This window comes from Ictalurus punctatus, chromosome 7 (assembly GCF_001660625.3).
Source record: "Ictalurus punctatus breed USDA103 chromosome 7, Coco_2.0, whole genome shotgun sequence".
Taxonomy (NCBI): Eukaryota; Metazoa; Chordata; class Actinopteri; order Siluriformes; family Ictaluridae; genus Ictalurus; species Ictalurus punctatus.
The window spans coordinates 26,523,897-26,541,857 of NC_030422.2; the positions used below are offsets into that span (position 1 = coordinate 26,523,897).

General features: G+C 36.2%; 1 protein-coding gene across 2 annotated transcripts; it reads left to right on the top strand.

Annotated features, from left to right (window-relative positions):
- The first annotated feature begins 811 nt into the window (after positions 1 to 811).
- On the top strand, positions 812 to 10,540 carry LOC128633029 (uncharacterized). 2 transcript variants are annotated; one of them, XM_053681515.1, is made up of 11 exons: positions 812 to 1,048; positions 1,133 to 1,243; positions 1,393 to 1,446; positions 1,551 to 1,592; positions 1,691 to 1,762; positions 1,850 to 1,924; positions 2,046 to 2,114; positions 3,515 to 3,592; positions 3,823 to 3,882; positions 8,227 to 8,295; positions 10,412 to 10,540. In XM_053681515.1, the coding sequence occupies exons 1-11, from the start codon at positions 952 to 954 to the stop codon at positions 10,414 to 10,416; spliced, it is 732 nt and encodes a 243-aa protein (XP_053537490.1). In that variant the 5' UTR covers positions 812 to 951; the 3' UTR covers positions 10,417 to 10,540. The 2 variants fall into 2 exon arrangements, with proteins under 2 accessions (XP_053537490.1, XP_053537491.1); XM_053681516.1 differs by having other exon boundaries at positions 1,139 to 1,243.
- Positions 10,541 to 17,961: the final 7,421 nt, after the last annotated feature.

The following is a 17,961-nucleotide window of genomic DNA, read 5'->3' on the forward strand; positions in this document are numbered from 1 at the left end:
GAGTTTGGAATCTGACTGATTGATTGCTTCTGTGGACAGGTGTTTTTTTTATACAGTTAACAAGCTGAGATTAGGAGCACTCCCTTTAAGAGTGTGCTCCCCATCTCAGCTCGTTACCTGTATAAAAGACACCTGGGAGCCAGAAATCTTTCTGATTAAGAGGGGGTCAAATACTTATTTTCCTCATTAAAATGCAAATCGATTTATAACATTTTTGACATGCGTTTTTCTGGATTTTCCTGTTGTTATTCTGTCTCTCACTGTTCAAATACAACTACCATTAAAATTATAGAATGATAATTTCTTTGTCAGTGGGCAAACGTACAAAATCAGCAGGGGATCAAATACTGCTTTCCCTCACTGTATGGCCAGCAGATATGTACAAGAATATATTTATTATTCATAAAACCCACGAGTAAAGCAACACACATTCAACATACAACCATCTGCACATCTGTCTCAGATAATTTATTTAGCTTAGCACATGTAGTTATAGCCACCAATTTACCTCATATAAAGTGTTCATTACAGACAATAGAGTGTGTTTTTGGTATATGATTCTCTTTCTTGACTGCTGCTAAATCAAGGTCTTTTTGAATGCAATAAAATTGAATTATCATTCAATCCCACAGAATATATACAGACACTGGTCAGTTACTCCACAATCTTAATTATGGTCATAAATATGTCAGTGTGGTCATACAGTAATGCCACATGAAACAGATAGACAGCGGTCTGAATGTTAGAATTATACTTGTATTTTAGACACTGTGTGTTTTCAGTGTCTTCTTTCTCTTTTCCACAGATGGTGATGTGATCCTGGATAGTCCTGTCCATCCTAAGGGAAATCCTCTGATTTTGCGTTGTTTATATCGCAACTCAGGTATCTCAGATTCTGGTGTTGATTTCTATAAAGATAGTTCAGTCCTGCAGAAGAAGACTACAGGAGAGATGGCCATCATTACTGTCTCAAAGTCAGATGAAGGTTTCTACCACTGTAAACACCCAGAGAGAGGAGAGTCACCGAAAAGCTGGGTTTCAGTCAGAGGTGAGGAAACTCATTCTTACTTGAGTTAGATTTGTAATAATATTCAGTGTTTAAGTGGATATTCAGGTTCCACTTTTTCCCTAGTTTCAGCTTCAGCCGGATACAGTGCTGTAATTATAGGACTGAGTTTGGCCTTCTTGTTTGTCATCTTAATGATCGTACTGATCCTGCTGCTGCACTTCAAGAAGAAAAAAGGTTTGATAACAGATGGTGTATTTGCTTTTGCAGATATTTTCCTGTGATGTCCCTTCTTGTGTTTTTTTAGTATGTGTTCATGTTTCACCAAATATACTTGTGTAAAGGCAATGTTTTAACTTATATCACTTCTTTACTTTGTTGAGAAGGTGTAGAATATCAGCCTCCTTCTACAGTAAATCAGGACACCAGTCAGCCTGCAGGTCAGTCAAAAATAACAATAATCCCAGTTTATTTTTCAGGGGTTTTTTTTCTCCCCTTATTTATAATATTTTCCCCTTAAAGTCTTGAATTTTCTCTTTAAAAGATGGTGAAAATGTCTATGAAAATGTTGCTGTCAGGACGACAGGTATCGTTTATCTCCCTTTCTGCTGCTAAAATTGAGACAGATTTGGCAACACAACATTGCAGTAGCTTCTCAAATGGCTCTATTTTATTCTCTTTTAGTTGATTCTGCAGCTGGCTCTAGCAGCACTAGCATGTGCTCACAGGTTGTGACTAGAAAAAAGAAACAAAATGGTAAGAACACTGCATTAAACTAATGTCAACTCTTTCGGTTTTACTTTTTTGCCTTTTGCATTAACCTAAATTAATTTTCTATATTAGATGATGCAGTCAGAAGGCCAGGTGATGTGATATATTCCCAAATTGAAATGAAAAATGTCAACCCTCACAGTAAAGGTAATGCTGTCTACTGCACATTATTTTAAAAGAACATGAGACTTTTTATAGGAACAAATAGTGTTCACTAGCTATTGATCTTTACCATGCAAACAGCCTAAATAAATTTTTTTCTCATCAGATGACTCTGCATCAAGACCAAGTGATGTGGTTTACTCTATGATTGCATCTAAAAACATGAGACCCAATGGTAAATATAATATCTTGTAGGACATATTGTTTATTGTGGTACTTATTGTATACAGCTTTTAATTTTTACACATATCCTGTGATACTTCAATGGGATGACAAAGTTACGTTTACGTTTACATTTTGTTGACTAATTTTTGTCTGTAATATGTAAAAATGTAATAGCGATATTACATCAGTGCATGTTTACATTCATTAGGTGGGTTACAGTGGCCGCCATAACACACTGTAACTTTAATAAAAAATAATAATAATCCATAGTTACATAGACAGTGCAGTGTGTAAGAATTTGTACACCAGCACACACTATTTGACCCTAAATTAATTATGAAATATAAAGAAACAGTTTAATAAATCATGGAATCTCTAGGAGTTATGGTCCTGTTTATTCAGATGCTCTGCCAGGCCATTACAGTTGATTTTGCATTTGATTTTTCCTGGAGTCACTTTGAGTCAAATTCAAAGACAAAGAAGTGTCAGTAACATGTTAATTTAAGGTTTGGTAATACATTATTTATAAGCAGGTAATACATAGTTTACTAATTAAAGATTAATGATTCATTAATGATCAATCGGTGTGTTTCTTGCACAGGATTACCATAAGATATAATGGAAAAGTATAAACACCATGCTATGCTTTGCTCAAATGTCCTGCAAAAAAATTCTCGTAAACAAATACAATAAAGATTAAGATAGTGTGATGATATGATTAAGAGTGGTGGTGTCAGTGAAACACGATGGAGGTAGTATCATGGCATGGACCTATATAGCTGCTAGTGGAATTGGATCACTTGTTTAATTTTTTATTTTTTTATTTTATTATTTTATTATGACTTGGTTATAAACAACGGCGCCATGATGTACTGTAGGCTGAAGTGAACAAAAGCATCTTAACTGTTTAGATTCAGGTCAGTCCCTTAAAACTAATGCACTTATGGCTGATTATACTGCAGATATGTTCTACAGTGGCAAAAAGTCGAATGACCAAGCTAATCGACTAACATGAATCCTACACAGCTACAATTCACTTCCTTAAAAAAAAAAACCCTGAAACTAACACAAACGGATAATGTTGGCATTATGGGGATTGGAGGGTTGCAACAAATAACCTGTATGACAAGAGATTGAAGGTTAGACTTGACAAGTTAGGTTAAATGTGTTTATGCAAAGTGTGTTTTCTTCTACATCATCTAGTGACCATTAGTCTTAGGAACTTAAAATTTATGGGAAATTGTGTTCATGTTATGTTCAGTATCTGAGAATTTAGGACAAGGCACTACAATTGGTTAAGAACTGTAAAATAGCATGTGGTTATGATGTATATCTTGTGAACTTTGTTAAAGGATTGTTATACAAGCATGAAGAGTGAGAAAAGAAAGCTGCATGTGTTCCCTTTTATAGATGATGCCAGCAAACTCGATGATGTGACTTATGCTGATATTGACCTGAAAAAAACAAAGAAACCAAACAGAAAACAAGGTGGGTCTGAATTATTTCAATTTGTATTGTTTGTCTTTTTTTATGCAAAATGTTTTTGCTTTTGATAAAACCCTTTGGATTATTTGCCGGTTATTCATCTTGAAGCACAGTATTTAGAACCTGATATGAATCATTTACAATGAAACTAATAGAAGAGTGAAATGTCCTGTAGCTCTGGAAGTTAAAGGGTCTGAATGGTATGTTTGAAATCAGTGACTGTTGCCCACTAGGAAAGCGCACTGAGGGAGCTGACACTGTTTACTCAGAACTGAAGCAGAACACAGATAAAGGTAAGATAAAGGCAAACAGAGATCTTTGGGAAAGCACAGTCAAATAGTATGTCTACTTTACAGTCAGTTATTTGGCAGATGATCTTAAAGGGTGTTACAAATGTGCAAAGAGATTATGGCACAGCAATACAAATCACCCAACTGTGACATAAATGCCACAAAGTTATTTGGTAGTATTTCAATGATCTTTTTTTTTACTCTTATCACCATTTATTAAATTGTTCAGACAATAGTAAGCTTTACAGTTTTATTATGCTGGAGATTTCTCAAATGTCATGGACAATCTAGGGGGGGTGGGGGGGACAGTATAGACAGTGGTGGAAATAAGTATTGAATGTGTCAACATTTATTTCAGTAAATATATTTCCAATGAGGCTATTCACATGAAATTTTCACCAGACATCAGTATTAACTCAAGAAATCCGGAAATATAAAGAATTCACAACATTAAAGTTGTAAAATAATAAAGTGGAATGACACAGGAAAAAAAAATATTGAACACACTAAGAAAAAGCAGTTCTCCAAGGCAAGGTAAGGGAAGGAACCAGCTGAAATCCATAAGTAATTATACCCCCTATCTGTGTAAATTAATCTCAGCTGGTTTAGTAAATCGATGGCCTATAAAAAGGCTTTTCTTTACCAGGGTGTAACACAAGAAACATCTCATGATGGGTAAAAGCAAAGAGCTCTCCCAAGACCTTCACAACCTTGTTGTTGCAAAACATATTGATGGAATCGGATACAGACATATTTCAAAACTTCTGAATCCTCCAGTAAACACCATTGAGGCCATTATCCACAAGTGGAAGTAACATCACTCCATCATCAACCGGCCATGCACAGGAGCTCCTCGCTAGATTTCTGACCAGGGAGTCAGAAGAATAGTCAGAAGAGTAGCCCAAGAGCCAAGGACCACTCGGAAACAGCTCCAAAAACACTTGGAGGCAGCAGGTGCCATCATCACAGTGAAAACAATAGGCAATGCACTCCACTGCTCACACTCACCCTGCAAGACTCCATTACTAAAGAAAAGGCATGTCGAAGTTCGTTTAAAGTTTGCTACAACTCATTTGGACAAGCCTATGAAATACTGGGAGAGTGTAGTCTGGTCAGACGAGAGCAGAATTGAACTTTTTGGCTGTTATACTACACACCATGTTTGGAGAAGAAATGGCACTGCACATCACCCTAAAAACACTACACCAACAGTGAAGTGTGGAGGTGAAGCATCATGGTGTGGGGCTGTTTTTCATCACATGGTACTGGCAGACTTCATATAATTGAAGGAATGATGAATGGAGGCCTTTACCGGGAGATTCTTGAGAAGTATCTGCTGCCATCCACCAGGATGATGAAGATGAGACGTGGGTGGACTTCCAGCAGGACAACGATCCAAAGCATACAGCAAAGGAAACTCTCAATTAGAACGCTTAGAACGTAAATGGCGTCAAACCAAACTGGTGATATTTCAAATAGCATGGAAGGAGAGCCTACTGAAATATAGGAAATCTCTTGGCGATGCTAGAAAAATCTATTTCTCCACCTTAATAGGAGACAACAAAAACAATTCTAGATTCCTTTTCAACACAGTAGCAAAATTAACTAGGAATAAAACCACTACAGAGAGAAACACTCAATCATTACATAGCAGTGAAGATTTCATGAAATTTTTCAATGATAAGGTTGAAAATATTAGACGTGAAATACAGGCCATTAAATTAAAACTGGACAGTACTGTAACAAACCCATTACATGACAGTGTAGCAATATCAGATCAATGTTTAGAGTGTTTTGCTCCGCTTAGAGAGACCGAACTAGCTACATTAATCTCTTCAGCAAATTCATCAACTTGCATACTAGATCCCGTACCTACATGTTTGTTTAAACAGATTGGTCCAGTAGTAATTGAGCCACTTCTAAATATAATCAATTCTTCCCTAAGCAGTGGCTATGTACCTAAATCACTTAAATTAGCAGTTATTAAACCCTTGATTAAAAAACCTGATCTTGACCCGTCTCAATTGTCCAGCTATAGACCAATATCAAATCTCCCCTTCATCTCTAAGATTTTAGAAAAGGTTGTAGCAAAGCAGTTATGCTCGTACTTAGATAGGAATAACATTCATGAAATGTATCAGTCAGGATTTAGACCTCATCATAGCACAGAGACAGCGTTAGTTAAAGTAGTAAATGACCTTCTACTGACTTACGATCAGGGTTGTGTCTCGCTGCTTGTGTTACTCGACCTTACTGCAGCTTTTGATACTATAGATCACACTATTCTCCTTGATAGATTAGAAAATGTTGTTGGTATTAAGGGAACAGTCCTCTCCTGGCTCAGGTCTTATCTGACCGATCGTTATCAGTTCGTAGATGTAAATGGTGAATTCTCCATGCGTACTGAGGTTACTTTTGGAGTTCCACAGGGTTCTGTTTTAGGCCCACTGCTCTTTACTTTATATATGCTACCCCTAGGTCAAATTATTCGTAAACATGGAATTAGCTTCCACTGTTATGCTGATGATACACAGTTGTATGTTTCAGCGAAGCCAGAGGACAGACATAAGCTTAGTAAAGTTGAGGATTGTGTAAAGGACATTAGACATTGGATGTTAATTAACTTCCTTCTGCTTAATTCTGATAAAACAGAAATACTTTTATTAGGCCCACGTGTAGCTAGAAGTATCCTTTCTGATCACATGGTTACTCTGGATGGTCTTTCTGTTTCATCATGTGCAGCAGTTAAAGACCTTGGAGTGATTATTGACTCCAGCCTATCATTTGATGCTCATGTAGATAATATTACTAGGATAGCCTTCTTTCATCTCAGAAATATTTCTAAAATAAGAAACATATTGTCACTACATGATGCGGAAATACTAGTTCATGCATTCGTCACCTCTAGATTAGATTACTGTAATGCCATACTGTCTGGATGTTCCAGTAGGAATATAAATAAGCTCCAATTAGTCCAGAATGCAGCTGCTAGAGTCCTAACTAGAACTAGAAGATACGACCATATCACACCGATATTATCCACACTGCATTGGCTCCCAGTAAAATCTCGCATTAATTATAAAATACTCTTATTAACCTATAAAGCACTAAACGGTCTCGCGCCACAATATCTAAGCGACCTTTTGGTTTTATATGATCCGCCACGCCTACTTAGATCAAAAGATGCAGGCTATCTGACGGTACCTCGAATAGTGAAGGCTACAGCAGGGGGAAGAGCTTTCTCTTATAGGGCCCCACAGTTATGGAACAGTCTTCCTATTAGTGTTCGGGACTCAGACACAGTCTCAGTGTTTAAGTCTAAGCTTAAAACGTATTTGTTTACTCAAGCCTACCCTGACTAGATTCTGTTCTACTTTCTCCCTCTCTCCTTTCGCCGAGCCCCACACGAATTTATGGAGATACTAGAGATCCAGATCCTTTCTGCCTCTGGATGGAGCTCAAATCTTCTTTAATTCCAGACTGCTGGGACTACGGCTGCTCTTAACACTATACAGACTTCATATAAATCCATAATGAACTTTTTCACAATATCTGTTGTTACCCAGATGAGGATGGGTTCCCTTCTGAGTCGGGTTCCTCTCAAGGTTTCTTCCTCTTAAAACATCTTAGGGAGTTTTTCCTTGCCACCGTCGCCACTCAGTGGCTTGCTCAGTTGGGATAAATTCACACCTTTAATATCTGTATACCGTGTTGATATTTCTGTAAAGCTGCTTTGAGACAATGTCTATTGTAAAAAGCGCTATACAAATAAAATTGAATTGAATTGAATTGAATTCAATTGGTTTCAGAGAGAAAAAAAAATCAAGATATTAGACTGGCCCAGTCAATCACCTGACTCGACTCCAATTGAACAAGATTTATAAATATGTTTAGAAGAACGGGCCAAAATCACACCTGAATACTGCGACTCATTAATTTCTTCATACAGGAAGCGTCTTGAAGCCGTCATTACAAACAAAGGCTTCTCCACTAAGTATTAATTAAATTTCAGTTAGTGTGTTCAATAGTTTTTTCCTGTGTCATTCCTCATTATTACACATAACTTTATTTATGAACTTTAATGTTTGGATTTCTTTATATGTGCGGATTTCTTGAGTTAATTCCAAAGTCCGGTGAAAATTTGATGTGAATAGCCTCATTGGAAATATATTTACTGAAAAAAAAAGTTGACTCGTTCAATACTTATTTCCACCACTGTACATCACTGTGCTGACCATCATAATCAAAACTCTAAAACATACCAGCCCTTTCTGTAATTCAGTTGTAATGCTCTCCATTTGTGTTCTGAAACTTTTGTGTTCTGTATGTCTATGTTTCATCCTCCAGGAGATTTCACTGAAACTGCTGATGCAACTTATGCCCAGGTTAGGAAAAAGGGCAAAAAGTATAATGCAGGTACGCGTAATTCTGTAATAATGTCTGTTCATTTTCATGTTGATAAATGAGGCCTATTCAAGTATAAATTTACTCATAAATTGGTTGCAGTTACTGCGATTTTACATATAAATTACACTGTCAAGTTTAAACATTAATTCAGTTAAATAAACATGACAAATTTTGAAATACAATCATTCATATTAATGACTTAAAAGAAAGCCAGCCAAAACAAATCCATAAATTAAGACAAATAATACTAAACAATCAATTAGGGCACTGTACACCAATTAGAACCCTATTAAAGGAGGACAAATTAGTCTGTTCCTATGAAAAATTGCCAACGGCTGATCTGCATTAGTGGAATGACACAAGACAGGTATTTTATTATGTCATCTACACAAAATAGCCTATAGCATTGAAGTATGGGAGTGTATTTTCAAGATATATTATTTCCAAATTAAAAACAGAAGTTTGACTGCATAAGTATTCTCCTCCATTGCTGTTCAAGCAATTGATAGCTATTAATTGTCAGCTTTCTAAGAAAGATTGTCCCCTAGAGGAATAACAAACTAGCACTTAAAAATCTTTTCATTAGATTACTGTCCACAAGACTATTTAAATTTAGAACACATATGCTAAGTTAATTTGTTGGACAAGTTTAGAACCATTTTCTAGCTGATCTTGGACTGCAGACTGTATGTTTGACAACCCTGATATAGTGCATGTCATGCTTAAGAAGTGCTTTTTCTTTTTAACATTTTCAGGTCTCTGTGAGCTTTACCTATAATGAGTTTTGTGGCTTTCACCACTGTAGGGTTGTCACGGTACCAACATTTCAGTAGTCGGTACCAATACCAGTAAAATTCCACGGTACTCGGTACCTATTTCAGTACCAAAGCAGAACACAAAAACATGCTAATTGAACAACACATTATTTTATTAATAAAGTTAAATATCAAAATAAAATGTATTTTTAAAAAGGTCATTCTGTATACTTCAAGTATATCATCATTATTAAAGATACTAGAGTTATCCAGGCAAGAGTAGAAATGATTTTCTGACTGACTGATATTAAAGACATAAACAGTGCTAGCCATCTATTATTTTCTAACACATAAATTTCAGATATATCGGCCATCAAGAAGCCTCTGATGTGTAAAATTTGTAAACCCCATCATGCCCTCCCATTTATTTTACCCCAATAAAAGTTAAAGCATTAAATGGTTAATAAGGACTCTTGAACGTATTAGCATTAAACGCATTTACTATTAAGTAAGCAAAAACGAGAATGTTTTCTTGCAATAATACACTCCAATCAAACTATGCTACAAGATTCATAATGCAACTGCTACCATCATTTTAAACTCGACTGCTTGAATAAATACTGCTGGTAAGCAGCTGCTCTTCCTGAAAACATGGTTAATCTATCAGCACATCAATTTTAGGGGCGCAGCTTTTACACACTTAGCGGTAACAGCACCGAAAGCGGAAAACGAGTGTTCGAGAAAAAATCATGTATTTCACCTACGATATAGTAGGTAAGCATGCAGTTTCGGACACAGCCATGATAACCGGTGGAGCTGCTGCTGCTTTGGCTAAAAATGTCTTCTTGTTGCACGGTGCACCCAAGAAATGTTCACGACTGACTACCTGTCATGCAGCGTGTCATTACCGGGTTGACCCGGTATTATCAGTACTTATGAAAATCTGATACCATCAACTTTTTTATTTTTAGTACCGACTTGGTACCGAAGTACCGGTACTTTTGACAACTCTAGTCAGCTGTACTGTGGAGATTCATAAGTGTGGGCAAGGATATATTATTCTGTAGTCTTGGCAAAGACTTTTAGTGGGCCTGAGCTCTTGGTTTATCTTTGGCCATTCTTTGTCCCTCTGGGTGACTTACTGGGTTGAGTTCTCTCCTCTTATTGCTGGAGACCAGGTTCCAAACCCTGCACAGGGTGACCTCTATTATACGCACATGAGTACAAAGACAAGAAACTTTTTTGAATTTTTCATTTGGTTGGCCTAACAACGAATTTACACAAAACTTTACCAGACTATTGTCAAATCACTGCCAATAGTAGTCTGTGTCATTAATAAATAAATTATATCAAATGTCCTTTTTCTGTAGGTTGAAGAAAGTCCAAAGTGTCCAATCAGGAGTTGCTGAAGCAGCCAAATAACACGGTGAAACAAACATGGTGAAATATATATATATATATATATATATATATATATATATATATATATATATATATATATATATATATATATACACACACATATATATATCGTTTTTGAAAAGTTTGTATTTTTTGCAGTACTCAAATCTAAGCATTTTAGAAACTCCTGATTGGATTTGTTAAGGGAGGAGCAGGAGCTGAATGTAGTTATCAACACACACTGGAGGAGTATTGGCTTTATCGATTTTAAAGCTAAGTTGCAAGTATAACTAATAAATTGGCAATTCTGTATATTACTGAGTACTAATTGGTTAATATTTTAATAACAATCCTAATTAGAGAAAAAAAAACATGTACAAAATACATGTTCCATCGGCATTTCTATTGATACAATTTATATAATTTCCACTTTATTTGTTTGTTTGTTTAAGTTAAGAATTTATATTTATTTAGTTTTTATTTACTCTCAATTACTTACTTTTGCTATTTACCTGTGTGGATTGTCAAAGCAAACACATTTTGGATTGTCTTTCCTCACTGCTTTAAACAGTCAGTGATGCAGTACATATTCAAGTGCCTCTTCCATATGACTTTTTCAATAGATTTTTTTTGTGTATTTTTTTTTACAAGTATTGAGTAAAATTGACATTAGATGTTACAGAAACAAAAAAAATAAGGCTGTATGCATGCTGTGTGAAAAGCTTTGAATAACAATTAACCTCCGCAGTTCTTTGTATTATTATGGTATTTTTATGATTGTATTTTTTAAAAAGTGTGTTTTATCTGAACTTTTCTTGTTTTTATGCCAGCATTAAGTTTTTTTTTTACATTTTATTGTGATTATGCACAATTTAACTGTAAAGTGGTTTACAAAATGCACATGTCAAAAAGTATATTTTGTTATTCTTAATGTATTATGGCATGTACTTTTTACAAGCAATTTTGCATTTTAATTTAATTAACTTTATTTATTTATGATCAATGTTTCATCGCATATTAACCATAGTCAGCAATACTTTACAATGAATTAACATTTTTTAAAGCATAATATATTCAATTATCATAAATATTTTTAAACGCTGCTGTTCTCTTCATTATCAGACATGACTGAGGTTTAATCAGTGCTAATTGGTTGTGTCCCAAATGCAAAATATATGCTCACTTTAAATGAAGGTCTGAAAGTGTTTGTTTTCACAATTACTAGTTCCTTTTTTATCAAGTGGTCATTTTACACAATGGGGCAAGAAGTGATCATTAATGTTTTATATTAACTTTCATCTTCATTGATATTATGACATGAAGAGTTTACTCTTAGTTGTTTTTCAGCTTTAATGTGTTTGAAATGTAGAAAACACAGAGCTCATTATTTATGCTCAAGGTTTTGGTGAGGGTCTCTGGAGCTAACGGAATACTGTGCAGAGTTTCTGCTAATCAAATAGTGTAATATATAAAATTAACTGTAATAGCCCGAGTTGAGACCAAAAGCTTACATACACCTAGGCTAAACAAGGCCGAATTATCCATATATGTCATTGAGATAACGACTGCACCTTAAAATACTGTATTGGTCATATTTTCTATACATCTATATTTTCTATGTGTTGCCTTTTTTTCCTTGCTTGTTTTGTGTTGTTCCAGCGCAAACGAAAGAAATAAACATGAGAATACCAAAGCATTTGTAACTGCAACAATTTTCTGGGAGAACTAGTGCATTTTCTGACAAATGCAGGGGTGCCCATATTTTTCTCACATACGTATGAGACAGAGAATATAAAAATATATGTATATAAAGAAATGAGACTGGGTGTATGTCAACACCCATCCCCCCAGGTGTGCATTATCTTATAGTAATTCAACGGACCAGAGTCGATTATTTCACTTAGACCACAGTTACCAGACCTCAAGACATTGCTCAAATGTTTTATTTCAAGACATTTGTCAGGTTTTTGTCCTTACAATGTTCTTGCGTGTGGAACTAATTTATTACACATCCCAATCTCAGGCCTTTCTTAAATGATTACTACATTATTGGTAACAGGAGAAATCACTCAGACAAACAAAATAAACAGGTCAGGAAATTAGGCTCCTTACAATACTGACATTTTGCTTTTTAGTCTTATTCCAGTCATTTCAGATCTTGCATAAAGAACGAATAATGAGTTCTAGCAAAGAATTTTGCAAATAATTGGCTTTGACATGAACTGTTTTAACTCTTATTTGTCCTACATTTTTGGTTGAGCTGTGCAGCTTCAACCAGTGAGAAATGAGGAAATGTTCCTTCCTTCACACTCACAGTAGAGCTCAAACTGAAACAGCCACACGTGAATGCATTTTAGGAAATGAAATCCCTTTCTTTCATAATGTACTGACTCAGGATGTGTTAACCCCTTAAACAGTGCTCACTGACTCATATAGAGAATATTACATGACATGACATGATATGATATGATATGGTGCTTTGAAAGGTGACAAAAGTTTGCAACAGTTTGTAACAGGAACTAAAACGAAAATCATGGAAAAATAGATTTATTAGTGCAAAGCTGATTTACATTTACAGTTTGTGATGCTGTGATGAGTTATTTTTGTCACAGATTAAAAGAAGGGGTTTTTAACTGTTTGTACATTTTATTCTATCTCAATATTCAAAGCTAGAAATTCACACAGAGCAACGGTATCTTTTTCAGCATGAGGCCCCCTTTGTGTAGGGTGCATCCCTTTGTGACCCCCTAGACTCATCAATTTTTTTTTGCAATTTAGTTTTTTTCAAGCTAGGCTCATCTGTATTAACTTTCTCAGCTAAGAGACTTATGTCTCCTATCTAAAAACGTATCCATTTTAAACAGTCTTAGGTTTTATCAGTGTGTGGCTAACAGTACATCAGTATATCAATGGATGTCTCTGTTTGGTGTGTTTTAGTGTGCTGTGTATAATTGATTTATTATTGTTTCTATTACTATTTCTATTACTATTTATTAATTATATTTCTAATTTTTATGCACATCATAGTTCAAAGGTTGACAATCCCGGCTTACATACAGGTAAAATTATTATTTTTAAAAATAATATTCTAGAATTTCTATGCAGCCCCCCTGGCAACATCTGGCGGTGCCCATTTTGAGAACCACTGGCACAGAGGACTCAAACCAAGTGAAAACTTTAGTGTGAAACTAAACTTGCTTCTTCCCGACTAGGTTAGTAAACTACTGTACACTCCTGCTGAGCATAGGGGACTGTCCAGTTAGAAATTATGTGTAAAATATAAATAATGCCTTGAAATATTTTCTCAAGTTTCAGTCTGTTGAAGACATTGTTTTTGACTCTAATGTTTAACCACAGTGACATTATACAGAAATGAGAGTAAATCTCACAGACAGGTGAATACTAACATATATAAACTGATTAGCATTTTGGTCATAGTGACCTCTAGTGGTGAGAGCCAGTATGGCTTTATCTCTTCTGTGTGAATCCTTGAACATTTGATTGATTAACCATATATATGTTGCTAATTGTTAATTTTCCACAGTTTTCCTGAACATTGTTGAAAATGGTGGACAACGTAAAGGACAACATTAATGCTGGAGCACAACTTCATGTTCCAGGTGCATGCAATCCAGATAGGACCAAAGCCTGAAATAAACCCTTAATTAAACATAAGATGTTCACTTTACTCAGAGGAATGGGATAAACTCACTGCTGGGAAAGTATTTGAAAGGTTCAACATTTAGTATCTAACACCTCTGATCACTGCTTAATCACACACACACACACACACACACACACACACACACACACACACACACAGTTTTAAAAATATCCCTACCCCCATGTATAACATACCATAACTCTAATCAATATTATTCATTAATCTCTGAACATTCATATAACACTCTACCTTTTAACAAGAACTGCTGAGTACTTTAACAATACCATAATTATAAAGATTTTTTTAGAGCACATAGTACCTATGTGGACCTGTGTGGCTAGCATAGGATGTGGTGGTATGGCATCAGAGAAAGATCAGGTGAGACCAGATGCTAAAGGGCTCTTCCCCAAGATCTTCTCAAGATCCTACGTTTAGATCCCCTCAGATCTAACTCTCATACCCTACTTACAGTATACCCCATGCACCTCTTTGAAGTGTATAATGACCACAGGATCGAATGGGAAAGACACAATGTGTTCTGTTGCAAGATGGACCCCGAGTCAGACAGGCTTACCACAAAGTCTTCCTGTGAATGATTTTGGCTCCAATGTGTGTGTGTGTGTGTGTGTGTGTGTGTGTGTGTGTGTGTGTGTGTGTGTGTGTGTGTGAAGGACCAGTACACATTGCAAACCATAAACTGCTGTAAATTCTAAAAACTTGAACAATACTTTTGATGTCACCATATTGTTCACCATGAAATATGGATTAAACGGATACCAAATGCACCCAGAGGAATATTTTAGTTAATTTATTCCACATGGTCTCTTTGATAATTTCAATCTGACCAGTCCAGCATCTTCTTACTGCCACAGTTTATTTAAAATCTACTACACTTGCAAAATTTATGACTACAATTTACGATATTACATATTCATTAATCGTGTTGTACTTGCCACTTTGAGTTCCATCTTGTGTACACTTTCCCGACATGAACAAGCGTAGTGTCCACTACAGGGCTCCAGGCAAAAAATATATATATATAGGAGCCATTGGCTCCTAAACACAAAATATTTAGGTGCCAATTCAAATTTTCAGGAGCCAAAATATAGTGATGTCATATGACATGATGATATCATTATTAAATGGGTACCTCACACTGCCTTTTCTTTCCCCTCTGTACTGTCTGCCTTTGTTTACTCTGCCTCCCATAGTTTACACAATGTATTCTTCACATACACAATATGCAATGTTCAGTATATCATACTGAATCATATTACTGTAAATACTTAAATATCCAGTCATTTGTTTGTTTGTTTGTTTTTTCTCCACTTTTTTATTCAACTATGTACAATTAGTTGTTTCCTGTTTATTCAGGCTCAGAGTCATGTAGGCTGCATTGAATTTTATTTTCAATTCCCTCATCTCTTTTTCTGTGACTTTATCACTAGCACGTTGCACTGCTTTCATGGTTGGGGTGGCAGGAAGGGCAGACCTAGCAATGACACAATCCCTGGTGTTCTCATGTTTTTTTACTGTCACCATGCTTCTTCACGGTTTCTTTTTCAAAATGACTCGAACTGGTAATGAACTCTGTTTTACCAGCAATATCTTGTCCTGCTTTAGCACAAAAAGTGCAGTATATTTTCCCATTATCATAACGTAACCAGGCGAACTCTTGTAGCCAAGCTGATTTAAACGGTCTTGTCGGGATGAGTCGCAGGGACGGGAGAAGAAGGCTCGGCTCTCTGCGCTTGGCTGTCATCAAACGGACTGTGATGACTCAAATGTCACCTGAGAACTTTCACTGGTCGAGTTGGTCTCAACATCGTTGAGGAGGCAGGGTTTGGACGGGCGGGGAATGAGAGAAAGTCTGATATTTTTCTTTTCTTCTCAGCTGGTTAATGTTAGTTAACTACGCAGTTAGCTAGCCTACATATAACGGATAAATTCAAATTCCAACGAACTAAACCACGTCAAACTAAATTAAACACCTTTAATAAAGTTAACACTTCCAAGTTTTTAACCCGATAAACGTGACGTTAAACCTGTTTCTGTTCATCTATACAGCCGACGCTTCAAGCCCTGCAGGACAAGAGTGCAGAGTTTATTTACTGGAAACCATTCAGGAGTGCATGCGATAGGGCAGGTACACGCATGCGCAAGAGGAGATGAGAGTTCAGTAGCCTAAAACAAGACATATGGTCATTCCTATTTAATTTGTTTTTAAATTTTGTTTGTGGGTAACGGTGGCCACTGGCGACTGGCAGAAATAACATGGTCTTAAAATTAAAAAGTTAGTCGCATTGGTGACTATTTTAGTCGCCATCTGGAGCACTGCACTACCAATTTGCGTAGTCAAGCTGTCCAACCAGTCGTATCTACTGCAAGGTCTCTACTGTGCAGTTTCTGCTTTCAATTTTTGACCCCATTTCAAGCAAGATAAACTTCAAAACTTCAGTGGAAGTCAATGGCACCATGTTATGCACTCATATATACAGTCATATGTGCCATTTGTAGATTATTTTCCTTACAGTGGAATGATGTATTTCAAATAATTTGGAGGTCTTTTTAAATCCCTTGCCAGACTCATAGGCATCCACAATCTTTTTTTTTTTATCTGACGGCCTTACAGAATTCTTTATATCTTGGCATGAATACACCACACACCTCAATAGCAAAGGGAACACCAGACACTAGATATGAGAGTGGATTAAATAAGACAGGTTCTACCTGCACTGGCTTAAGCAGGTTCTAATCACTGGCATCCAATCTTGGAACACCTGCTTCTAAGTTTATAGATTGTAAGGTGTGATAAGTGTAGGGGTGTACTTACTTTTTCCATGTGACCGATCTGTTTTTGTTCATTTAAATTGTGACTTAACACAGTCTGCTGCTGCACCCAGAAATGCAACCCACAACTCTATTACACAAAGAGGAAGCCACACATCAACTATATGCAGAAACGTTGCCGAGTTCTCTGGCCCTAGCTCATCTCAGATGGACTGAAAGACACATGTGCTGTGGTCAGATGAGTCCAAGTTTCAGCTTGCTTTCGGGTAAAACGGACGTCAAGTTCTCCAGGCCAAAGATGAAAAGCCCAACCAGACTGTTATAAGCAAAAGGTGCAAAAGCCAGCATCTGTGATGTTGTGGGGGTACATCTGTTCCCATGGCATGGGTGACCTGCATATGTGTGAAGGTACCATTGATGTTGAGGTGTATATTGGGATTTTAGAGAAACATGTGCTGCCATCAAGGCAACGTCTTTTCACAGGACGTCTATGGTTATTTCAGCAGGACAATGCCAGGCCTCATTCTATACATGCTACAACAGCATGGCTTCATAGACACATAGTGCGTGTGCTAGACTGGCCTGCTAGCTGTCCAGATCTGTCTCCTATGGTGCATGAAGAGGAGAATCAGACAATGGCTACCAAGGACTCTTGAGCAGCTGAAGTCTTGTATCAAGAAAGAATGAGCAAAAATTCCACTTACAAAACTGCAACAATTAATATCCTCAATTCCCAAATGATTAAAAAGTGTAATTGAAAAGAAGGGTGATGTAACACAGTGGTAAACATGCCACTTTTGAGTGTGTTGAAGGCATCAAATGATGAATTTGTTTATATTTACAAAATACAATTAAGTTGGTCAGTGAAAACATTGAATATATTTGCTTTGTACCTTTGTCAGTTAATTAAAGTTTCAAGAGACTTGACAAATGTCAGATTTTTGCTTTTATTGCATTTTAGAAAATATCCCAACTTTTATGGAAATGTGGTTAATTTTAAAAAGAGATTGTGAGTTGTTATGATAGTACGTGCAATGGGCAATGATGAGTAGAAGAATGTCTGAG

Bases quoted from the DNA above. Each gene is read 5' to 3' on its own strand.
- LOC128633029 (XM_053681515.1), top strand. From the start codon at position 952: ATGGCCATCATTACTGTCTCAAAGTCAGATGAAGGTTTCTACCACTGT. The intron at 1,447-1,550 runs GTCAGTCAAAAA...TCTCTTTAAAAG, and splicing joins GGACACCAGTCAGCCTGCAG to ATGGTGAAAATGTCTATGAA. The intron at 1,763-1,849 runs GTAAGAACACTG...TTTCTATATTAG, and splicing joins TAGAAAAAAGAAACAAAATG to ATGATGCAGTCAGAAGGCCA.